Source organism: Onychostruthus taczanowskii, unplaced genomic scaffold, assembly GCF_017590055.1.
Source record: "Onychostruthus taczanowskii isolate IOZ18803 unplaced genomic scaffold, ASM1759005v1 scaffold151, whole genome shotgun sequence".
Classification (NCBI taxonomy): domain Eukaryota; kingdom Metazoa; phylum Chordata; class Aves; order Passeriformes; family Passeridae; genus Onychostruthus; species Onychostruthus taczanowskii.
The window spans coordinates 694,112-719,274 of NW_024498697.1; the positions used below are offsets into that span (position 1 = coordinate 694,112).

At 53.8% G+C, this 25,163-nt stretch overlaps 2 protein-coding genes across 2 annotated transcripts in view; one reads left to right on the forward strand and one right to left on the reverse strand.

The window, feature by feature from the left end:
• Positions 1-22,607, forward strand: part of MYO1D (myosin ID) — a 154,832-nt gene extending 132,225 nt beyond the window's left edge. Inside the window, exon 22 of the mRNA XM_041398991.1 lies at positions 20,201-22,607. Within this exon, the coding sequence (XP_041254925.1) occupies positions 20,201-20,357 (157 nt within the window). The 3' untranslated portion in view covers positions 20,358-22,607. The remainder of the gene's footprint in view (positions 1-20,200) is intronic.
• A 223-nt stretch (positions 22,608-22,830) lies between these two features.
• On the reverse strand, positions 22,831-25,157 carry CDK5R1 (cyclin dependent kinase 5 regulatory subunit 1). Its single transcript, XM_041398994.1, is given in 2 exon segments — positions 22,831-24,797; positions 24,800-25,157. Coding segments are annotated over 2 exon segments (873 nt in total). The 5' UTR covers positions 25,124-25,157; the 3' UTR covers positions 22,831-24,248.
• Positions 25,158-25,163: the final 6 nt, after the last annotated feature.

Sequence of the window (25,163 nt, forward strand, 5' to 3'; positions counted from 1 at the left end):
GGGGCACCTCACAGGCAGCAGCTTCCCTTCAGGAGCTGCATTCAGACACAAAAGGGGAGGTTTTGGAAAATCCTTTTCAAAGGTGTCATTCTTTTCATGGCCAAAACATCCCATCATTTGCCTTCTGGCTTTCCCTCATCAAATAAAACTGAGGAGAAAAAGCAGGTGGAGGCAGATAGAGTCAGAGGCAGCAGGAGTTTTACCAGCTTACATCTGTGCTAAGTGACAGCAGTAGTGCAGTGATCACATCCCTAGGGATGGGACAAGGGAATGGCTTCAAACTGAAAGAGAGCAGGGTTAGGTGGGATATTGGGAAGGAATTGTTCCTGTGAAGGGTGAGGCCCTGGCACAGGGAGCCCAGAGCAGCTGTGGCTGCCCCTGGATCCCTGGCAGTGCCCAAGGCCTGGTTGGAGCAGCCTGGGACAGTGGGAGGTGTCCCTGCCATGGCAGGGGTGGCACTGGGTGGGCTTTGAGGTCCCTTCCAACCCAAACCATTCCATGACCTTACTGTGCTCCTCCTGTACAGAAACACACCCAGGCAGTGGCATTTTGGGAAGGTGGGCTCCAGCTGCCTCCAGAGGCTGCAGCCTGCGAGTCCCCGTGGGGCCAGATTTGGGCTGTGGTTTCCTGTTTCAAGAGGACACAGAGGTGCTGCTGGAGGGGCAGGAGCTGCTCTGCAGCTTCTCCAGGTAAAGCTCTGCAGTGTGGGAGGCTCCAGTTCTTTTCTCAGACTCAGCTTGGTCAGCAGGAAACATTGGGGATGTTCCAGTAGCCCAGGAGAGCAATGGGGCTGGTTCTGGCTGGAGCAGGAGAGCACAGGGACCTCTGAGGCCAGGACGAGCTCACTGCACCCCCTGCACTCCCGAGGTGCTGCCGGATGTCCCTGACAACTGGAGGGGAGCCTGAGCTCCGTGTGGAGCCCAGGGCTGTGTGACAGCTCAGGGGCCCTCCTGTCCGGCTGGGAATTTGAGACAAGCACCAGGATAATTCCACAGGGAAAACCTGCCTGCTTTGGGAGCTTGCCATTCCCAAACAGCAACTGGCTGCTTTGAAATAGATAGTGCACGGAAAGAGGGGCTTTGCATAAATTGAAAAAAAAACGAAAAGTGTTCTGCCTTCTGGGGAACAGTTGGATGGGGGCTGGGGTCTCCCAGACCTCTCTCTGGGGCAGAGAGGCTCCGAGTTAACAGTAAGGGACAGTGAGTTACCTCTAAATTACCAGTGAGGTGATTTTTCTTTCCTCTGCCCGTTTATTTCACTGCCTTCCACCTCCCATCCCACGGGCCAGCAGCTGCTGTGCTCCCACGCCAGGGGATTGCAGATGGGAACGGGAGCCCGGGCTCTCCTGCTGCCCAGCCCGATGGCAGCCAGGATGCCTTTGAAATTCAACCTCCCCTCAAATGTGCTTCCTGAGCCTGGTGTTCACAGCTGCTCCAACTGCTGGCTCTGCGGGCTCCTGCTCCCTGTGGAAATCCCAGGGCGCTGTGCTTGGCTTTCGGTGTGGATCAGCTCCTGTTACCACTTGTTCCTTTATCTCAAGTGGGAGTTATCTCTGGAGCAGATCTGGAGTGCCCAGGGTTCACTTGCACCGTTTGTCTCAGTAAGGGGAAATGGGATAATTAGCCAGCGGCTACCCCAGGGGCAGAGCAAAATCACAGAATCCTTCAGCTTGGAAAAGTCCTTTAAACTCTTCAAGTGCAACCATGACATCCTCAGGGAAATCCTCTTCTTCCCCTCAGTTCACACCTCTGCTTTTAATGCTTAATCCCAATAATGGGAAGAGTTTGGATGTGTTTGGATGGTGACTCATCCTCTTGGCACAGGAGCATCGAGTACCTGTTGGAGTTGGATGGGTTTGGAGTCTCAGGACAGGTTTGGTGTCACACAGCTCTCCTGCTGCCCAGCCCGATGGCAGCCAGGATGCCTTTGAAATTCAACCTCCCCTCAAATGTGCTTCCTGAGCCTGGTGTTCACAGCTGCTCCAACTGCTGGCTCTGCGGGCTCCTGCTCCCTGTGGAAATCCCAGGGCGCTGTGCTTGGCTTTCGGTGTGGATCAGCTCCTGTTACCACTTGTTCCTTTATCTCAAGTGGGAGTTATCTCTGGAGCAGATCTGGAGTGCCCAGGGTTCACTTGCACCGTTTGTCTCAGTAAGGGGAAATGGGATAATTAGCCAGCGGCTACCCCAGGGGCAGAGCAAAATCACAGAATCCTTCAGCTTGGAAAAGTCCTTTAAACTCTTCAAGTGCAACCATGACATCCTCAGGGAAATCCTCTTCTTCCCCTCAGTTCACACCTCTGCTTTTAATGCTTAATCCCAATAATGGGAAGAGTTTGGATGTGTTTGGATGGTGACTCATCCTCTTGGCACAGGAGCATCGAGTACCTGTTGGAGTTGGATGGGTTTGGAGTCTCAGGACAGGTTTGGTGTCACAGGACATGGTGTTCATGGAGTGAGTTAATGTAGCCCCTGCTGGGGTGAGACAGAAGTACCTGCAGACAGTGAAGTGAAAAAATCAGTGTTTGCAGTGATTGACTCAGGCTGGGGAGCTTTTCCCTGTGTGCATAGCAAAGGTTAAAATAAGAACTTGGTTTTAATTTAAATATAATATTTTAAAAAACCTAAAAAGCCAGACAACAACTTTTAAAGTTGCAGACATACTTGCAGGCTGCAGGCTGAGTGTTGGCTGCAGCTTTGCTCCATGGATCCCAACATCCTCAGGTCCTGCTCCTGCATCCCCAGGTCTTCCCCAAGGACTGAGCTCCCTCCCACCCCTGCAGCAGCACACGTGGGTCACATTTACAGAGAGCTCAGAGGGGACAGAGGATGTGAAACATCACAGATTTATTTTGGTTGGGAAAGACCCCCCAAGATCATGGGAAGTCCTTGCAGAAGTTTCAGGACAGAACTGCAGATTTATTATCCTTAATTACACCACCTTTTGCTGGCAGCAGCTCAGCTCTTGTGGAAGGCAGAGACAGAGCCAGGAGCAGCTCCAGTGAGTGACCTCAGAGTTTGCTCTGCCCAAGGAGCTCAGAATTGCCTGTCAGCAGATGCTTTCTCCTGGTCACCTGTGTTTACACATGGGGGCCAGTAATTCCAGCTGTTCCTCTCGTGCTGCAGGAATTCTGCAATAATTACAGGGAGCAGTTTAAAGGTAGCTGCTTCTTCCCTGAGAGGAGTCATGGGAAGATGCATCTACCCAGTCAGGTGAGTGCCATCACCTCTGGAAAAGCTGGTTCAAAAAGATGCAGTGACAGGACAAGAGGGAATGGATTCCAACTGCCAGAGGGCAGGGCCAGATGGGATATTGAGAAGAAAATCTTCCATGTGAGGGTGGGCAGGCCCTGGCACAGGGTGCCCAGAGCAGCTGTGGCTGCCCCTGGATCCCTGGCAGTGCCCAAGACCAGGCTGGAGCACCCTGGGATAGTGGAAGGTGTCCCTGCCATGGCAGGGGTGGCACTGGATGGGCTTTGAGGTCCCTTCCAGCCCAATCCATTGAGGGATTCTGTGACTCCTTCCAGCAAATGCTGCAGGATGATGCTGCACCACAGGCATGACCTCCCTGTGAGGCTGCAGGGCAGCATCCCACCACGGCCCAGGAGGGATTTCTAAGCTGCCAGGTCATGTTCAGGTGGGTTTTTCAGAGCCTGGCTCACTGAGCAGCTCCCCTGGGCTGGCAGCGATGCTGTGCAGGGCTGGGCACCAGGAGGTTTCTGTGCCCTCCCTTCCTCAGGGGTCCCAGAAGCTGTTGGCTCTCGGGGCTGGGGCAGGATTTTAGACTGGAGAAATTTGCATGATTTAAGGAGGGTTTTCAGGGCTCTCAGGGTCTGGCAGACTCTCTCTAATTATCTGAACAAGTCCTTTGTCCTGCCAAGCTGTGGAGGTTCACCCAGCAAGGCAGAGAATTGCTTCATTCCCAACTTGTGGTGTAACAGAACCTCACTCAGCGTTTGGTAAGAGCAGGATCTGTGCCAGGAGAGCACTGCCCAGGAGGGTTCCACCTGTGCCCTCCCTTTGATCCTCTGGCCTTTCCCCCTGGGTTTTTGTTTTACACACCCTGTGACAAGGTCTGAGGGTGGTGTCACTGTGTCCCCATGTCCCCTGCTCCAGGTGTCCTCAGCTCTTCTCCCATCAGCGAGTTCTGCCTTTGGAGCTGCTGGCAGAGAAGCTCTGGGCTGTCAAGAGGAAGAGGTCACTGTGCTGCACACGGGAAGGGAGAGTCATGAGACTGAGAACATTTCACAGAAAAAAATTGGGTTTCTCTTTTTTTTATACTGAAAACCCATCAGCCACCTCTGTCTGCACCAAAAACCTGAACTGTGAAAAGCTAAGATCCCGAGGTGCAGTTGTGAAACTGGACTGAGGAATGTTCCTCGTCTGGGATGTCAGTGGGGAGTGTTTGGAAGAGTCCCGGTGGGAGGAACCTCCCCGTGCAGGTTGTGTGGAGCTGAAGGGTTAATTTGGCATTTGGGCCTTGCCCCTCCAGCTCTGCAGCCACTCCAGCCCCAGGGGGGGCAGAGCCCTCAGGCAGCAGGGATGGTTCTTTTCCCAGTGATTATTTCACAGTGGTGGCATCTTATCTTGTCACTGCAAAGGCTCCTAAGAAAACATATAAGGAGCCTCTTGAACTGATGTGACAGCCTTGGAATAAAGACTTCATCTGGTTCTGGGGGAAACATTTGCTCCACAACTCATTTTTCCCTGTCCACAGCTCAATTCCTGGAGTTTTCAGGAGCAATGTGAAATATTTAACTGTGGTGAGCCTGGAGGAGGATGGAAGCCGATTAGAAACTGGGGTAGGGGAACATATTTTGCACAGCTGAAATGACTGCAGCAAAATAAATTAATGCTGAATGCCTGAGCTGTGGATGTTTGATTTGTTAATGGCTTTGGCTTTGCAGGCATTTGGTTGATGTAGCAAATTTCTCAGTGCCATGTGCAGAAGTGCTGATTTCTCCCAGCACAGCTTCAAAATATGGAAGCAGAAATGGTGATAATTCTGATAATTCTACGTGCTGAGATGGAGCTGCTGATGGTGAAGCTCCAGCATTTGGTACCTGCAGACAGGATCCAACACAGCTCAGGATTGTTGTCACTGTCCTTGCTAGAGCCCTGGGAAAGGACCAGTGTCCCTCTTGGGCTGGAAACCATCAGGATATCTCATGCCATGTCATATTGTTAGATAAATATATCTGTCTGTGGGGGAATTGATACAGGAGCATAAAATCCTGCACATCACCAGGTCCATTTCCTTGCAGCCTTGGCAGCAGCACCAAATCCCTGCAGGGTGTTTGTGAAAGGAGTGGGATGAATCCAGAGCAGAGAGGCCAGAGGGATGAATCCAGAGGGTTGTGGGTTGTCTGAGATGATGCCCATGCTCTTGGAGTTGCAGCAGTGGCACTGCCAGGAGTCACAGCCTTGGCTCTGACCCACATGGAGCAGCAGGTCCAGTGTGGGAAGGGAGGAGGGTCAAAAATAGCATTTCAGGGAAAACTTGCCCTCCCTGCAATCAGAGATAGGAAGAAGGATCAATTCTCCTGCAGCTGAGGATGCAAACTGTGCCAGACAGTCATTAAAGGCATTTTCTGTGCTGGAGACGTGGCTCTGCTCTCAAGCTCCATCCCAACCCTGCTGAGGAACTGACCTGTGGTTATTCCAGGGACATGGGGGCTCCAGTGGCCTCCCTGCCAGGTCAGAGCAGGCACCAGCCCTTCACTGTCCCTCTCCCTTCAGGCTGAACCCTCCTTGCACCTTGCAAATGCTGGATGAGATTCTCCTCAGGTCTTTAAAACCCTGCCTGGTAGGGCAGGGATGTGGATCCAGCCTGGATGAGATCAGCTGCCTGCTGAGCAAGCTGGCTCTGGGGCAGATCCTGTGGGACTGGCTGTTTCCAGGAGGGGCAGCTGCTGACAGACATGTGGGTGTTGTGTGTCCACGTTGTGTTTATGGAGCTGTTGTCCTGCAGGAACACCCCAACGTGAAAATTAAAATGTTGTGCAAATGCTGAGAGCTGGGGGTGCTCACCTGGAGAGGACAAGCTCCAGGGAGAGCTCAGAGCCCCTGGCAGGGCCTGAAGGGGCTCCAGGAGAGCTGGAGAGGGACTGGGGACAAGGGATGGAGGGACAGGACACAGGGAATGGCTCCCACTGCCAGAGGGCAGGCATGGATGGGAGATTGGGAATTAGGAATTGTTCCCTGGCAGGGGGGGCAGGCCCTGGCACAGGGTGCCCAGAGCAGCTGGGGCTGCCCCTGCATCCCTGGCAGTGCCCAAGGCCAGGCTGGACACTGGGGCTTGGAGCAGCCTGGGACAGTGGGAGGTGTCCCTGCCATGGCAGGGGTGGCACTGGGTGGGCTTTGAGGTCCCTTCCCACCATTCTGTGACACTGGGAATCAGCCTGGCAGTGCGCAGTTCCCCTCCAAACTCTGCATTTCTATAAGAATCTCTTTGTTTATGCACCTGTTTTTCATGCCAGCTTTGCCACAGGGAAAAGCATTTTTCACATGATCCAACACATTTTTCAGCTATTTCTGCAAATCCAGACTCCTCATAGAGTGAGGCAAAGGAAAAGTAGAAATAGGTCAGGTATTTAAATAAGATGTAGTTGTCTCTTTTCACAGCAAGTTGCCTTTTTTCCTGCCAATGTGAATTGTGCTAATGTATCAGGAATAAAGAGAACAAAGGGAAGCAGAAGTGCCAGCGTTTTCATTCTGGGATTGCAGCTTCAGAGCCCTTTACTTTGCAGAAGTGATACTGAGACCACTCTGGAACATCTCAGCAAATGCTTCTGAAATAATAACCCTCAAATTGTCTGCTCAACCTCTCTGAATACATGAAATCCACTTAAAACCCTGCCTGTCATTTCTGCTGTCACATGAAAAATTGATTTTCTGGCTCCAAGCCTCGTCCTTGGTGCCTTGCAGTGTCATGAATGCATAATATTAAGGAAACAGGGAAATTTTGGTGCTCTCAGGAATCATCTGGCTTGAAATGCAGACAACAGGCTGTCCTTGGTCGTTTGAGGTGAATTTGGATTTCTCAGCTTGGCTCTGTGTTCCAGGAGTGCCTGTGGCTGGTGCCACCCTCCTGCCAGGCTGGCTGTCACCTCAGCTTAGGCTGCTCTCACTGCTCCTGCTCCTTGGAGAGGACATTAGGAATCCACAATGAAATTCCCCTTTTTAAATATCTGCACTAATGGCAGGACTTGGTTCTTTGACTTTAAAGTTTTGTGATGGAAGGAAAATCTTCCTTTCAAAACTGCCCCAGCCTCTGCTCTCCCCAGGCTTTGTGTTTCCAACCCCGGTTCACCCTGGTGCTCCCAAGCAGAACAGGGATGATTTCCATCGTGCCTGAAATTCAATTAGACTCAAAGTGTGTCATTGGAGTGCTGTAATGCTGATACAGAGGTGATGTCAGTGCTGGTTCGAGCTGATCTTTACCTCATGGACAATTTTACCTGCTGGAGGAAGCAACTTTTCCCTTCATTGTAGGACCAGGGACTGCTGCAGCCCAATCATCCTTCCTGCCCTTTCTGAAATCCCCCCCTTCCTGCTTGACCCATCCACCTCCTCAATTCCCTGCTGCAGTTACTGCTCCTCTTCTCTTTTCTGCCGCGGAATTCTCCTCACTGACCAGCCATCCCCATCCTTTGTGTTGGGAGAGAGGCCAGATTTCCTCAGGACTGTTTACAAACCAGCATTGTTGGGGAAGTTGGGTGTAGATGAGATTCATCAGCCCCCAACAGCCTGAGAACAGCTGTAACCTGTTCAGACATCCCTAAAACACCATCCCAAGAGCAGCAAACCCAAGTGCTCTGAGTCACTTTAAGATCTGGGTTCTTCCTGAGACCCCTGGGCTCTGCTCAGGAATTTTGCAGTAGCACCAACCTCAGTCCAAGCTGCTCCTTGGCTTTTTTCCAACCTCCTGGTGTGTTTAACCCCTTTTTAAGCCCTGCACATTTGCTGTGTTTCTTCAGGCTTCTCAGAAGGGCTCTGGGTGTGCTCCTGCCCCCGGGATCAGCGGGAAGCAGCAGCGGGTTCAGAGCCAAACCCTGGCTGATGATGGAGCAATGCGAGCCGTGCCCTGAGTCACCCTGGCTGTGCTGCTTCCCCTTCCTGCCGTCACCCCCTGCCTGACCCTTCCCTGCCCCGGACGATGTGTTTGAAGGGAGCACGGAGCTGCCTGCAGCGTCCTGCCCATCACACGGCTCCCAGGAGGGACAGCAGAAATCCCAGGGGTGGGACAATCCCTGTGTCCCGGCCGTTCTCCTTCTGGCCGTGGAGAGGGGCGTTTTAAAGAGGAGGGACCTCAGCGAGGCTCCTCACCGTCAGGTTAAAAGCCTGTCATTAATTGAAGGATGATTCAGCTTCCTCAGCTGAAGTGTCACCGTGTGGATGCTGGGAGAGGAGGAGGAAGAGGAGGAGGAGGAGGAGGAACCGCCTTCCTCGCTGGCCCCGAGCCACGAGCACCCGCTCCCTCTGCGCTCCCATTCCGCAAGAATCCATGGCTTAACAGCCAGGAATGAGCTGGGGGTGGCGGGCAGGATGGTCCGAAAGCGGTGGGGGGATGCCCGTGTGCGTCCCGCGGAGTGTGGCCCTGTCGGGGTCCCCAGGGTCGCGCTGCTCGCGGGGAGGGGGCGCGGGGCCGGAGCCGCTCTCTGGAAAAAGCCGCAGCAGCGCTCACACAACGGCGGCTCTCTTCTCGTGCCGTTTCTGTGTCCTCTGAAGCTTTAGCTAATTTCTCTCTCTTTCCATTAGAAAAGGAGAAAAATCTGGGTTTTCAGATCAGCTCTGGAAATAGAGGCAGGAGCCAGCGCAGCTGTTCCAGGCCAGCGGAGGGGAGACGCGTCCCGTGCTGACAGAGCGAGGTTACCCGGGCCGGGATGTGCCCTGGGGCCGGGTTAGCTCAGCCCTGCTGCCGGACACGGCGGTCCGGAGGGCCGGGAGCCGCTGGCAATCGGACATGATGTCAGCGCGCCCTGCACTAAGTGGGTCACGGTGACACCCGCCCGGGAGCGCCCGCGCAGCGCTCTGCCCTGCAGCGAGGGCCACCCCCGGGCACGTGAAAAGCCCCTCCGAGAGGGGACTTCGAGCACCATTGTGCTTATCCGGGGGTTAGCCGCGTGCGGGGAGCAGCAGTGGGCAGTAAATTAACGCACCCCGCTGCTCTGCAGCAGCCCCGCTTGGCTGGCAGCGATGAGGCGTCAGATGGGATGAGGGATATCCAGGTTGCTATAGCGACCGGGAGCTGCGGCGCTGGGAGCAGCCGCTCTCCATCATCCTTCCAGCTCCCCTCCAGCCCCCCCACGCACCCCTCATCACCCCCACACCCAGCACACACGGCTGGCACAGGCTGCCCGTGCCCATGCTCCTGGCCCAGGATGTTCCCCAGGGTGGCAGAGCCCTCCTGGCACATTCCCGAGCTCAGCAGGGATGTGCATGGAATACAAGGGAGCTGAGCTGTTTGCCCCGGCTCTGCCAGGGAGCACAGCCACCCCGAGCTGTGGTGGGATGTGACAACCCTGCTGCCATCCCCTCTGCCTGGCCACAGCCCTGCTGCTGTTGTCCCCGTGGCTTCCAGCCCCTAAAGCCAGGCAAGCCGAGCTGGTGATTTCACTGTAGCAAATTGTCCTCTCTTATCCCAGCTGCTTCCTGGCAGTTTCACTGGCACAGGTCGATCCCATGGAATAATGAGAAAAAAACAGAATTTCAAACGTGTCCATGCTATTTGTGTTCCCATCATGATTTTGGGTGATCTCTGGGAAGCTCGGTGGCCGCTTCTCCTGTTGTGGCTCAGACCTCTGCCAGGCTCCAAAAATATCCATTTAATTCACAGCCCTGCAGTGAGAAAAGCAGAGCTGCTCATCCCTCGGGATGGCTGGAGGTTTTCTGTGTACCAAAGCGAGAGCACAGCTTCTCTGTGCTGTCTTTTTCCAGTGTAAAGCATCCATCAGCTGTTCCAACCACTCCTTGCTACTCCAGAGTCATTGCCACTTGTAAATCTGAGTGGAAAACAGATGAATAATCCCACACCTTTGTCCTCTGCATCAACCCCCTGTACCTCACAGTCTTACAGATGCTGAACAAACACATCCCAGATGCCTGAAAGGTGCTGGATTCCCTTCAAAGTATTTTTGGGGGGAATTTCTACCTTCCTGAACCTTCAGCTGGCAGACTTTGATCAGCAGCTGCTGAACAGTTGGGAACATCCTTTGAGGGGGGACTTTGCAAATGTGCCCCAGTAAACATGGGGTGGTGAATTCATTCCCCCAGCTGGGCCATGGGGAGGACCAGCACTGGGAAGAGAATACAAGGAAAGACTTTTGCTGTTCCTCAACCTGCCCAGGAGTTGAGTCCATGATGTCTCAAACAGGAGGCAGATCTGTGCTCATCCTCCTAAGTGCTCTTATTTTATTTATGTGTTGGTGCATTTCTAATGCCAGGCTCTTGGCATCACCCCCATGTGCTGCTTTCCTCTGCTGCAGCCAAGCACTTGGAATCATATTTTTGGCATGGTGGTTTTTATAAAATATGTAACACTCCAGCATCTTGCGGCCACGTAGAGCCGGATGAGCTCTGACTCCCCAAAGCTCTGCCAGGCTCAGAATAGCTCTGGAATGTGACTTCATGGAGGCTGCAGAAGAAGCTGCAGTTCATCCCTGCTGCTGTCAGTGCTGAGAGCAGGGTGGGGCTGGGGAGGTGAAGGGGAGCAGCTCATGGTGCTGGGCTGGGACGTGTCCCCATCGTCCTCCCTGCTGTCGCTGGGAGCCGCAGGCCCCACGTGCCCTGGCCCAACTCTCCCCACCATTTTCCTTCCCTTCAAAAATTCAAATTACATTGAATTATGAGTGAATTTAATGCACAGAATCATTTAGAGCTTTGGATTGGAAGGGACCTTAAAGGTCATTGAATCCAGCCCCCATTCCTGTGATACGACAGGGATCAGGGAAGGCGCACTCTGTGGATTTTAGGGTTCCCTCCAGGGGGGCATGTGGCAGGTTGGGGGCCTCTGCCAGGATGTTCTATCCATCATCCATCAGCTCTGGCTGCCATGGGGGCTGGGAGCTGCCTCCACCTCAGGGGATTGGAAATTTTTCATTTTGCCTGCTGGAGGAAATGAAATATTTAACACACCATTGGTGCTTTTTTTTACTGTTTTTTTTTTTTTTTAGCTCCTTCATTACTGCAGGTTCCCAGGAAATTCCCTGTTGAGTGACCTGTGTTTTCCTCCACAAAACCCCTGACCAGCTTTAGGGACTGCTCATGTGGGATAAATGGCATCAGGCACTGGAAGCTGATGGCACAAGGATGGGAAAACCTGAGACTCCTCTCTTTGAAGCCCAAAGATAAATTGTCAGCTCCCACGGGAGCAGAAATGAGGGAGCCTGGAGCCTCCTGTGCTGGGTGGGCAGGGAAGGGGGACATTTATACATGGAATGGTTTGGGTTGGGAGGGACCTTGGGCAGGGACACCTTCCACCAGGGCAGGCTGCTCCAAGCCCTGTCCAGTCTGGTCTGGGATGAAGCAATAGTCCCAGAGGGTAACGAGGTCCAGGCCTGGTTTTGGCTGAGCTCAGGACCAGCTGGGTCAGGCCTGGGGGTTCAGGCAGTGAGGGTTGGCCCTGGCTCAGCAGGAGGATGGAGCTCGGGTGAGGTTGTGATCCCTCTCTTGGATGTCCCATGATAGGAGCAGTGACATTCCCTGTGTACTTCCACTCAGCCCAGGCTGGAGGAAGGGACTCACCATGCAGTGACATTCAGAGTGGTGTCTCAAACCACTTTTGGGGCTTTCCCACCATAAAATATTGCTTTGGGGTGCAGCCCCATGGCTGGCACCTGCCCCATGACCCCCCGTGGGCTGTTTGGGTGTTTCACAGCAGCCTGGCTGTTGGCCCAAGCTCCCAAAGCCGGAGAGCAGCCCTGGGAAGGGGAGGGGAGGAGCAGCCCCTGCCCCATCACCTCCGGATGCCCTGCCCAGGAGCACCTAAACCACAGGGGTTTGCTGAAAGAGACAGAAATATTTCCCAGCTCGCTGGCATTCCCAGCTCTCCCTGGGAGGGATGATTCCCAGCTCCTGAGGAGGGATGCATAGACACCCCAGGTCCTAAATCTGTGAGGAAGGAAGTGCAGCTCACCAGCTGCTCCAGGACCTCCCAGCCTGGGGTCAATGGGAATAAATGCATTTTAAGAATGAGAAAGCCAAATACTTCATGGACTGGGGATTTTTACTTAATTTTTTTAATTAAATTTAATTTTATATAATTATATAAATATTATAGAATTTTTATTATCATTATATAATATAACTATATTATATTATATATATTATATACAATATAATATACAATATCAATACAATATACATACACACATGTATATACATATATATGTATATAATAGATATATATATACATGTATATAATATACAATATCAATATAATATAATATAATATACACTCATAATACATTATTATATGTATTCTTATATATTAGACTATATATTATATAGTATATTATTATATATGTATATATTATACATTAATATATGTAATGTATTATGAATATAATATAATATAATATAATAATATATGTAAATAGCTTTATGATATATATAATAATTTATACACAAATATTTAATGCTCATCTCAGCCAGAGGGGAAGGAGTACATCTGGATGTGCTGCAAGCACGTCCTGGAAAAGGCCCAGCAGTGTTGTGGCAGCTGCTGTCATCTCAGGAAAGTGGCTTTTGTGGCTCAGCCACAACTCGAAGGGACCATCTCTGTGCAGCTGCCTTGGCTCTGCCTTGCCCTGTGCCCTGTGCCATGTGTGGCACTGCAGTGGAACAGACACATATTAACAGGTCCTGTTGCTCATTAAAAGGGCAAAAGCAGCGTTGTTGTCACAGCTCAGCAGGTGATGATGAAATACAGCAGTTCCCAAAGCCAGGCTGTGCTTTGCTCTGGTAACTCAGTGGGCAAGGCTGAGCCAGAAAGGCTTGAAAGCCACTTCTTAAGTGGAGGGGTTGAGTTCTGAGCTCACAGTTTAGCCTGGTGCTTCCCCTGTACATGAACAAATTCTTTCTGAAAAGGCACTTCTGGCAGCCTCCGAGGTGATCTGCCTGAGCAGACCGCGAGGCACAAAAGAAATATACTGTAAATATTTGCTGGTTTTGAAGATGGAAAAAAAATTCAGTGTCTCAAGTGTCACTTGACTGCAGATAATTGTGAAAAATCACACGGTGAGGAGGGACCTGGCAGCTGTGCTCAGCTCAGTGACCTTTCCCGGCATCAAAATGCCTGGAGCAGTTGCTCTGACCTTTGACTATGGAAATTCTCCTTTTGATCCTGACTTGAGATCTCCTTGATTCGTGTCTGACTTTCTTTGTAGTCTCTTTTCCATGGCTTTGATCCATCTTAATGTCTGATCTCTGCCAAGGCCACCTGGCTCTGAGGAGCTCGACAAGGCCAGAGCTCCGAAAAGCCGGTGAGGCTCAAGAGAAACATCCTGTGAACCCTGAGAGGCTTTCACAAGGCAGGTTTTGCAAAGCCCTTGTGGTTTCAGATGTTTTCATCTCCCTCATGGCACGTGTGAGTCACAGACTGCCTGTGTGTGTGCCTCCTCCAGAGGGGAGAGATCTGCACCCAAAAAGGGCTCCTGGGTTGTGTCCTCCTCTCCTCAGGAAGGCCTGGGGTGAAGGGAGCTGCCTGTTCTGGCTTTGGGGCTGTCCTGAAGAAGGTGCAGAGGGGTTCTCAATACAGCCCACAGCTGAGTCAAGAAGGAAAGAGAATATTAAGTTCTTTCTGGATCACACAGGACAGTAAATCATTGTTTTGAACCTTTTTCAAGAGCCAGGGTGTTCTAACAAGACCTGGATGGGAAAGGTGTTTTCTCCCTCTGAGAAGGATGGAGAGTGCCAGGGAGTCACAGGGATGATGCTGTCAAAATCATCTGACTCTTACATAGGGGAATTTATGCTCTGAGTGTGTAAATCTCTTCTGGCTGTGGGACCTGGTACTTTGGAGCTGCCACACTTGAGATGTTCCTGCCCTGGGAGAGGCAGAGCTGAGCTGCCACAGCTGCAGCTCTGGAATGAAATATCCACCCAGAATTATTGACATGTGATGCCATTTGTGTCCTGGCTCCCTGGGGACAGTGGCTTTGGGGATTCTTGAGGTCCCATGAAGAGTGGCAGCCCTTCCTGGGAGCAGCTCCCACAGGCTGGCTGGTTCAGGGGGGACACAAAGGGCACCTGAGGTCTCAGTGCAGGTTTTGCTCCTGTACCCTTTGGAAATCCAGTAATTCCTATTTTTCTCCTTTGAAGCTGTTGTGGGAATAATTTTCTCAGTAAGTTTTCCTTTGAGCCCACAGTATCATTGTCCTGCAAGCTGCAGAAACCCACAAGTGCTCGGGTGAGATATACCCTGATCCCTGCCCTGCCAGCCACCCAGCCTGGGCCCTAAACCCTCCTGAGAGAGCACTTATCTGTCCCCAAATGACACTTGTTGTAGCTCAGATATGTCCTTGTTTATTACCTATCTTATATCCAGTGGCTTTTTAAACCCTGCTCAAGAAATTCCTCTCTGTGAGGGTGGGGAGGCCCTGGTATAGGTTATTCCTTGGGTGCTCCATCCCTGGAAGTGTCCAAGGCCAGGATGGACAGGGAATGGCTCCCACTGCCAGAGGGCAGGCATGGATGGGAAATTGGGAATGAGGAATTGTTCCCTGGCAGGGTGGGCAGGCCCTGGCACAGGGTGCCCAGAGCAGCTGTGGCTGCCCCTGGATCCCTGGCAGTGCCCAAGGCCAGGCTGGACACTGGGGTTGGAGCAGCCTGGGACAGTGGGAGGTGTCCCTGCCATGGCAGGGCTGGCACTGGGTGGGGTTGAAACTTGATGGTCTTGAAGGTTCCTTCCAACCCAAAGCATTCCATGGTTTTATGGCTCCATGATTGTCACTTCTCTGCCACCACAGCTGGAGCCCTCCCCAGCAGTGACACCATACGTGGCCTGAAGAGCTGATTTAACCTTCCCTGAAATTTTCAGTATCCCTGTTTTTCTCCTTGGCTCTTGTTAGGAAGCAAAGCCTTGAAAATTGCCTTTTTTTAGACCTCTTGATTTTCTCTCTCCCTGCTTCCTGTGGTTTTTTTTTTTTTTTCATGCAGAATATAGCTGCTGCTTTTTTGGGCTCTTTTTTCAGCCTCCCTTCATCTGGGAGCCTTTTTAATGTTTTTTTTCATGGGTGAACCCTCTCAAAGGCTGCAGCCAGGATCCAGGTGAGGCTGCAGCACTGACTTCCATAAGGTATTATCATGATGGGCTGTTCTCCCTCCTGCCCCTCGTGGCCCTCACATCTTGTGTGCAGCTGCAGGCTTCCTTGGAGCCAGAGAATCACGGAATATCCTGAGCTGGAAGCCAACCAGGTGGCCCACAGTGCTGCCTTTCCAGAAAGAGGCCTTGGTCTAAACTCTGGAAAGGTTTGATGGTTTAAAGCAATCCCCTTTGGAATCCATCCCAGTGGGTTCATTGCTGCTGAGCCCTCATTTCACACTTGGTTGCACACTTGGTTGAAATCCCTCTGGTTTGTTGTCATGAAAATCAGGCAATTACTGTGCTGGCTTTGCCATCTCTACCCAAATTCTGCTTCTGAAAAGAGCTTATTTCCCACTCTGTCCATAGGACAGCACCTCATTAAAAAATCCTGGGAAAGCCTCACAAAGCCCTGTTCCATTGGAGCCCTGTCAGAGATGGGGCTGCAGCTCTGGAGCTCCCCATCCCTGCCTGGTGCTGCTGTCCCTGGGGTGTTCCCAGCTCCCCATCCTGCTGTGCTCCCACTGGGGAATATTTCATCAATGAGTCTTTGCTGTGTTCTCATGCCTGTAGCTCCTTCCAGGGCATTCCAGGTCATCTGGGCTTGTTCTGAAGCATGGAATCATGGAATGGTTTGGGCTGGAAGGGACCTTAAAGCCCATCCAGTGCCACCCCTACCATGGGCAGGGACACTTCCCACTGTCCCAGGTTGCTCCAAGCCCCATCTAATCTGGCATCTCCTGTATTTACATTTAACAACACATTTATTAAACTTCTCAGCCTCACACCGCTTGTCCTCACCAAAACTCCCTCTGATCTTCCTGCTCTCCTTCCCTTCCCCATTTCCTTCCCACCACGTGCTGGTGCTGTGGCTGTGTCTGTGCTCTGTGCAGCTCTGACAGATGTCTGTGGCCATTTCTGTGTTTCCCCCGAGGTCCTGGATTAAATGCTCAGTCAAAACTCTCATATTTCATGGGCCAGTGATCTGCTTCCACTCGGAGTCCTCCTTTCTCTGCTGGTTTCCCTTTTGCCAGCATTGCCCCAGTGCTCAGCTCCTGCAGCATCTCAGGGGCTGCTCTGGGGTGTGTTTCCCACACACAGACCCTGCTCACTGGGCTCCCAGCAGAGCTGGGAGAGTTCCTCCTGTGAGCCAGGAGGGCGAGGGGAGCTGGGAAAAGTCCTTTGGGTGCTGGGATGGGCTGGGGTAGGTGGAGAAGTGCCCCAGTCACTTGGTTCACTGAACCAAGAAAAGGCAAAGAGCAGCCCCAGCCTGGGATCAGCAGCTGTGGCTGGTATTGCTGAGCTGTCAGCAGAGGCTGTTTCCACCCAAAAATATTCCCTGTGTTGTATGAAGACCTGAGTTTGTAGAAAGCACCAACACCTTGGTGTTTATTATGAGCAGAAATCACTCTGTGGTTCATCACTCACAGACGTTCCCACGTGGCTCCCTGGCAGGATGGGAGCAGTGCTGGGGTGGATCCTGACTTCCCCCAGAATCTCTTTTCCCTGTTCCATTCTGCCAGCAGCCTCAGGGGTGCTGGGGCTGGGTTGCTCCCCTGCCGTGCTCAGCCAGCACTCACATCCTGCTGTCACCTGGGGTGCAATCACTGCTAATGAGGAGTGGGGTTATTGCCCAGGAGGAGCCCAGCAGCACCCATCGCTTTGTCCTGATGGACTTGACTTCCATCAGGGCTTGGTGAGGAGCCAGAGCTGCCATCAGCCAGGGCTGGACTCAGCCCCAGCAGTGCCTGGCACCCACAGGGAATCCCAGAGTGGTTTGGGTGGGAAGGGACCTCAAAGCCCACCCAGTGCCACCCCTGTCATGGCAGAGACACCTCCCACTGCCCCAGGCTGCTCCAGCCCCAATGTCCAGCCTCGCCTTGGGCACTGCCAGGGATCCAGGGGCAGCCACAGCTGCTCTGGGCACCCTGTGCCAGGGCCTGCCCACCCTGCCAGGGAACAATTCCTAATTCCCAATCTCCCATCCATCCCTGCCCTCTGGCAGTGGGAGCCATTCCCCCTTGTCCTGTCCCTCCATGCCTTGTCAAAGTCCCCAAAGGTGGTGGGACAGGTTTATGCCATGAAAACTCCTTTTTCAGCTCAAGTTTGATTGGAAGTAGGACTTGTCTCTGCCTTTGCTGCCATCAGGGTCCTGCTGAGCATCACGGATCTCCAAAGGGTATTTCTGTTGTGTGTTGCCCTTGCCTGTGAGAGACTTTGTTGTTATCCAGGATTGTTCTGGTCCATCTCCATCTCAGCCCCTTCCTTTGGGATCTAAATGCAGCTGGAGCTCGGGGAGGCAGCTCCCATCCAAGCCGTTTGTAGCAGTGAGATTGGGAAGGTCTCAGCCCGCTTTCCCAGCTGCTGCAGCAGCTGTTCCCTCCCTTGGGGCCCAGAAGCAAACCTGGGCACCCCAGGGCAGCCAGCAGCTGCCACCCCTGTGCCTCTGCTGCTCCAGGAGCGAGGCTGCCCTGGAGGTGGGCTGGAAACCAAAGGGGAATTTCCTTCCCTCTCCCTCGCTGGCCTCGGACCAAGCTCCGGAGCAGTGGCCAAGAGTCCCGAGGTGGCAGCAGCTCCAGCTGCTCCTGGGGCTGGTGGCAGGGCTGGTGGCAGGGCTGGTGTCATGGGGTGCCCAGCAGGGACGCCAAGGAGGGGTTTGTCATCCCTGAGCACTCACAGATCCCTCAGGATTGCTCCGTCCAGGAGCTGCCCTGCTCCCCCAGCAAAAGCTTTAAGGCTGAGCCCTCACACGAGGAAAAGCAGCATGTGATGAGTGAAGGAGCTTTGGCAAGGTGGGATCTGGGAATGAGACAGGGGGAGGGAAGCCTTAATTTAATGGGGTTGTCACACGTGGCAAGGATCAGAGCACCTTCTCTGTATCCCTCCATGCCAGGACAGCGTTAGCTGCACTCACACCTGTGTTCAGGTGATTCTCCTCATGCCAGCAGCAGCTGAGACCCAGACTGATGCAGCTTCCTGCAGGTCCCACAGCCACAGGGCATCGGGACCTTCGCATTCCCAGGCCCAGGTCCTGCTAGGGGTCACAATTCAGGTTATTGAGGTTCCTCTCCCCAGATCCTCTGCCTGGACACCTAGAAATTGCTGTGGGACAGGAAAAGTCCTTCACCCTTATCCCTGTTAGGGACACTTGATGCTGGAGATTTTCCCAAGGAGCAGGGATCTCTGAGAGGCTCCTCTGTGTGTGGCTCATTCTGCTAAGACACAGCAAAAATAGCAACCTAAGCTGGGATTGCAGCCTCAGCTCACCCAGGCAGGAGTAAATAACATTAAATACCTGTAAGAACATTAAATACACGAAGGCTTTGTGTGCTGGGCCCTGCCAGCCCCTTCAACCAACCAAGCATTGTTAAGTGGTGAAAATCTGTACTTGGGAACTGCATAAAAATGCAGCTTAAGGGATGTAACACCACCTGAACAGTCTGTCAATGGAAACAGAGTAAAAACTGCTCAAAGGACTTGGGCTATGGCAGTGGAAATGTTGGAATGGCTCAGACCAGGCAAGACCTGGAGTCTGGGAACCAAACATGAGGAACGGGATCCCAGCACATCCCCCAGGGTGTTTGGAGCATCCAGAGAGGCAGCAGGGTCAATGTCAACAATTCTAAACCACTCAGCATTGTACTTAAAATGCTGGAAATATGGGAATTTGAAGTGTGGGTGAGGTCACAGGAGAGAATTCCCAAAGGCCAAGTCCCTGGATAGCTCTTCCCACTGGTGGTGGCTCATGGGGATGGATCTGCTGCAGGATTTTCCTCTCCTGGGGATCTCCGGGGGTTCTTGGCTGGTCCCAAGGGGTCGTGGCTGGAGCTGGGGCATCAGCTTGGCCTCAGCTCCATCCCAGCCCCTGGAGCAGCCAGGCCATCAGTGGGGCCTTGGCATTGCTGGGTTCTTCCCTTTCTTCATGGAAAGGGCTGGTCAGCACTGACACAGCTGCCCAGGGCACATGGATGTGGCACTTGGGGACAGGAGTCAGTGGTGGCCTTGGCACTGCTGGGGGAACAGTTGGGCTTGATGATCCCAGAGCGTTTTCCCAACCTGAATGATTCCATGATTTATGATTTTTCTGCTTATGGCACAGGGATAATTTTTGGGGATTTAGAGCAGGAGCCTTTGTGGCCTTTAGCAAAGGGGGACATTCTTGCCAGTTATCCTGGCCCTGCTGGGATGTCCTCATGTCCCCAGTGACAGTGACCCCAACAGCCACACAAAACAATGTGGGAGTCAGAAAGTCCTGATTCACTCATAGAAATCATGTTTAGTGCCAAAGCTGGGTTAGGGGGTTCAAAAGCTGGAGGGACAGAGTTTTGTCCCAGCCAGTTTGGTCTGTCCATCTGAGAGGGAATTGGGATCAGCCACCACCCCTCCTGTGGTTCCTTCCATGTTCCAGGCTCTATTTCAGTCTGAGCTCAGCCCAGGGATGTCCCTGTCACTGCTGCAGGCACAGAGCTGGAGGGGGTCACTGTAGGGTCATTCAGGGGACAGTGGCCAAGCTGGCAGCAGCCCCTGGGCCCTTTGACCTGGTCTGGGCTCTGCCCATGGAGCTGAGGCCTCCCATGGGATTCCAATCCCAGAGTGGAAGGCTTCACAAGCAGGAGCCCAAAGCTGGGCTCAGGGCTCAGGCCTGGCTTAACATAGAGTTTTGGGATGGCTGCAGGATGTGCCTGACCTGAAAATGCCTGTCCCAGATGTGGCCACCCCACCCCATCCTATCCCAATAATATCCCATTCCATCCCATCCCATCCCATCCCATCCTGTCCCATCCCATCCCATCCCATCCCATCCCATCCCGTCCCGTCCCGTCCCGTCCCGTCCCGTCCCATCCCATCCCATCCCATCCCATCCCATCCCTCCCCTCCTGACCGTGTCCCTTTCCCGCAGGGAGAAGCGTTCCCTGCACGTCACTGTCACCAACCCGGTGCAGTGCAGCCTGCACGGCAGGAAATGCACCGTGTCCGTGGAGACCAAGATCAACCAACCGCAGCCGGATTTCACCAAGCACCGCTCCGGCTTCGTCCTCTGCGTGCCGGGCAATTAACGGCCCCTCCCCCGGAGCGGGGCCGGGCTCGCCCTCCCCGCCCCGGGACTCGCCGGGATCCATCGGGAGATGCTCAGCAGCGACTTGCCAGGTGCCTAAAGCAGCCTCTGAAGCTCAAGGTTTGGAAAACCCGAATTCCAGGGGTTTAGAAAAGCCAAATTCGCACGGAATGAAGACCTAAAATAGCCGGTGACCTGTTCTCCACATTACAAACCAGGCTGGAATATCAGGAGAGTTCTTCCTTTGGAATTAGTCTGAAAAAGAGTTTCTAGGTACTTCCACCCCTTCTCCCCTTTCCCACATTGATCCCTCACCTCCCTCCAGTTCTCCCTTCCGTGCTCCTTTCCCGTGTGTCAGTTTTTGCAGTATGATGCAGCCTCCAGGGGAGGAACCAAAGAGACCCAGCTCAGGGAGTCAGGTTCTGTAGAGCCAGATCCCCACGGAACCAGAGCCAGGCTGGGGAGGGAGGGCTGCCTGCCACACTCCACATCCTCCAGCCCCCAGGCACACGGGGCTGGGAAGGTACCTGGAGACAACTCCAGAGCTGCTGCTTTCTCCAGGGAATTCATCCCCCCATAGAGGCACCTTGGCTGGACAGGGGACTCCCCAGTGCAGGGCCTGGATTCATTAATCCTGCATTGCTTTTTGCCTTAATTACCCCCTCCAAGGGCCTGAAGCCGGTGGGTTCCCTTTGGGACCATGTGGCCTTGCTGAATTTTAGGTGATCTGCATGGCTTTGTGTCTGTGCCAGCGTTGGGGTTAGGGAGGGCTGAAGGGACCCACGGCAGGGGTGAGCCCAGGAACAGGGGGAGCTTTGGGGGCCAAGCTTTGCACTATCCAACATTAACCTGGCACAGCCCCAGCTGCCAGCACCAGGCTCCTCCCTCCAAAGAGTTTTCCTGGCTCTTCCCAGCACTGGGCTGTGTGTTGGGGTGTTGGGCTTGTCCTGGCCAGCCCAGATAACCCCAAGCTCTCTCTTGGTGGAGGGGCATGGATCTCCTCAGTGGTTTATTCCCACTGTGCTGGGCACTGCTGTGGTTCCTGAGCAGCCCAGGCTGTTGGGATTGTACATTGGGATTGTCCTGGCACTGCTGGTCAGGTCAGGATTCCCAGCCCTGGAGATGGGGGAGCTGAGGGTGACCCCACCTCGGGGTCCCAGCCCGGCCAGCAAATGGGGAGCACTTGTTTGATGGAGCATTTTGGGAATTAGAAAGCCTGGAAGAGGCTCCTCACTCACAAAGGTTTCCTGAAGCCGTGCCATGGACGTGGGGCACGGGACAGGTCACTGCAGCCTTGGTGTCCCAGTGCCACCCCCGAGACCAGGGAGGGACAGGGATGTGGAGCATGAATGAACAGGCCCCGTGCCAGAGCTCTCCCATTCCCGTTGTCCCTGGCCTTGGACCAGCCCTGGGAACATCCCAGCACCCCCCAGCCCCCAGTGCCCCTCTCGGTGTGCAGTTCTGGGCTGTCTGGAGGGGTCCCCTTGGGCAGGGGCTCCTCCAGACCCCACACCCCGAGGGGTCAGCGCTGGGCCAGGAGGTGACAGCGGCAGCCCCGACCCCACCACGCTCACACAACGCTCCGGGACCACCCGGGGAGCACCCCGAACCTCCACGGAGCCTCTTTTCACCCTCCATGGGCTCCTCTGGAGGAGCGACACCAACGCCAAAGCCGCGGGACCCCCCCGCCCTGCCGGGGACGCTCCCGGAACGCCCGGCGCTGCTGTGCCTTTGCATTTGCACTTCTCCAGTTCTGTCCTGGTGCAAACGTCCCCGCCCCGGCCTGCTGGGGGTGGGATCAGCACTTTTGTACCCTTGTCCCTCCAAAAGAATGGTGGGAGGGAATTGGGATGGACGGCAACGAATTGGGATGGACAGCTTGGGAAATTTCTCCTGCCATGAGATGGCAATATTGTGATGAGATGTGTCTTATAAAATATATTATCTGTTCCTGCTCTGGTTTTATATATATATAAAAATATATAAAAATATATAAAATATATATATTCTTGGTTTTCCCATAAATTAACTATTTCTAAATTGAAACTTGGATTCTCAGCTGGGGGCGATAATGCAATGAACCTTTTTTTTTTTTTTTTTTTTAATAAATCGCTGATATTTTATGTGTAAAAGAGCATAAAAAACCCTACTATAATGGACCTGGATTTTGTTTACATAATTCACTGTAATAAATAATAAAAGAAAGCAATTAGTTGCATCCCACCATGGCACGGCCCGTTCCTGCCGGCGCGGGGGAGGTGATGCCCAGAGGGATCACTGTCCCGATATCCCAGTTATCCCAGTTATCCCGGTATCCCGACTCTCCCCCCGCGGCTGCTGCCCCCGCTCTCCCACCACGGGGTGACCCCGGCGCCGGTAACGCGATTAAAGCGGCGGCTGCGTTAAAGCCTCTGTCGTCAACACAAATCCCACCGCCAGCGTCCGAGCGCAGAAAAGACTCGGCCACGAGCCGCTGCCGTGTAATGGATGGTCAGTGCATTTTTATTTAATCAGCACAGTACAAAAATAAATAAAAATAAGGGGAGGGGATTAAATTACAGGCACACTGAGCCCCATGACACAGTCGGTCGGGTTATAAACCACACATACTTACAAACACACTATACACATACATACAAAATGAGACAAATATAAATTAATAAGTAACAATACCCACCAATTTGGTCAACAAAGATCTACAGAAGAGATTGCACTAAAAAAACGTACGTACACATGTATCATTAGCAGGGTCCAATGTACAGCCATGAAGAGCTTCAAGTGAAAAATCAAAAATAAAAATAAATGGCACGTTATTTCTCCCTCTTGTTCGCCAGTTTAACGCCCGATGGACCAGAACTAAACTAGAACTGAGCACACGGAGAAAAGAAAACGATAAAACCCAAAAAGAAGGTCTCAGTCCCCAGGCCTGATACGGGAATACCGGCTCGAGACTGCGGTGTCGGGGTGGTGGCGGGTCTTTGTGCATGGGTGTAATTTTACAGCCATCTCTCGTTAAGGTTTTTCTTTTGATTATTATTTTTTTTATGCGTTTTTCCTTTTTTTTTTTTTCCCGAAGACACAAATTGCTCCTGTTTGCATGCGCAATACCACTGGAAAAGCAACAATGACAGAAGAAAGAAGGGTTTTTTTCTCTTTCCCCCCCGCAGGTTTGCAGTTCGTTGGGTTTGTTCTAGAAGAATTCATATAGCAGCATGTGGCGGCTCCCCTTGCTTGCACACTCAAGTAGATCCTTTACACAATACTCATGACCAGTGCACGATGGGAACAAGACATTTCACATTGATCTCATGAACAGTAGCGGTGATTCCCGTCACCCGGACCCGCTCGGGAATTCGAGTCTCTTCAAAGAAAATAAATAAAGGGGGGGGATGAGGGAGGAAGGGGGGGTGGGGGGGTCCCCGGGCCGTGCCCGTGTCTCTGTCCCGGTGCTGCCGGTGAGTCCCGACCGGGCCGGTTCAGCCGCCTGCGCTGGAGCCTTTACAGGAATTTTTTTCCTTTTTTTTTTTTTTTTTTTTTTTCCCCTACCTGGGCTCTGTCTCGGTGATGCAGTGACCGGCGGAGCCCCGCTCCGCTCCCGGGGGATATCGGCTGGGGAGGTTCTCGTCCCCCCATCCATGAATTGCTGGGATCAATCCGGTGGCGGAGCCGCAGCATCCCCGGGCCCGCAGCATGGGGAGGGGGCGGCGGCTGGAAAGCGGCGGCGCGGGAGGGAACCGGGGGTCTGCGCTCCGGTCCGGAGGCGGCCGAACGCCCCGTGTCCCACCGGGGGGGGGAGGCGGCGGCTCCCGCCCTTCCCCGCCGGGCAAATCCCCCCGGGAGCGGCTCCGGGCCGGGCGGGCGCGGTGTCCGGGGCGCGGGGGGCGGCGGGCGCTCACCGGTCGAGGCCGATGAGCAGCCGGCCCTTCTCCTCGGAGCCGCTCTCCTTCTTGAGGTCGGCGAAGACCTGGGTGAAGTAGTGCGGGTCGGCGTTGACCTGCAGCATCTTGGGGCTCATGAGGTCGATGATGGAGAGGCAGCGGTCCCAGAAGGCCTCCTTACAGCTCTCCACCAGGAAGGGCTTCAGCGGGTAGGAGATCTCGTTGCCCATGTAGGAGTAGGAGAGGTACAGGCAGGTGAGCAGCACTGCCTGCAGTTCGTGGTCGCTGGCCACCTCGGCCGAGATGACGTCCCGGCACAGCATGTAGAGGAAGACCACGTTGGCCGGCGTGATGAAGCCCTGGTCCTGCCAGCCCTGCAGCAGCAGCGAGCGGTCCACGGAGCGCAGCCAGAGCACGGGGTCGGTGGGCGAGAGGTGCTTCAGGCGGTAGCAGCGGCGGCACAGGAACTCGCCGAGGCAGCGCAGCAGCTCGCTGGTGGACGCCTGCACCACGACCCGGCGCGGGGTGGCGGCGGCGGCGGCGGGCGCGGCCGGGGGCGCCTTCTGCGCCGAGGCGAGGGCGGCGGCGGGGGGGCGAAGGTGGCGAGGTTGGCGCAGGAGAGCGATTTCTTCAGGTTCTCGTTGTTGAGGTGGGTCACGTTGCTCTGGTAGCCGCCGTTGGGCTGCACCTTCTTCGAACTCTTCTTCTTGGCGGAGACGGCGGCGATGCGCTTCCAGGGCAGCACGGAGATCAGCGAGTGCCGCTTCAGGCCCTTCTCCTTCGCGTTCTTGCTGTTCTGCACCGCCGTGTAGTGCCCCACCGTGGCCGCCCCCTCCTCGAACAGCGGGGCCTTCCGGTAGCTCGGCGACAGCGACAGCACCGTGCCCATGGCGCCGGCCGCCCGGCGGGCGCCCGGCGGGCCCCCGCCG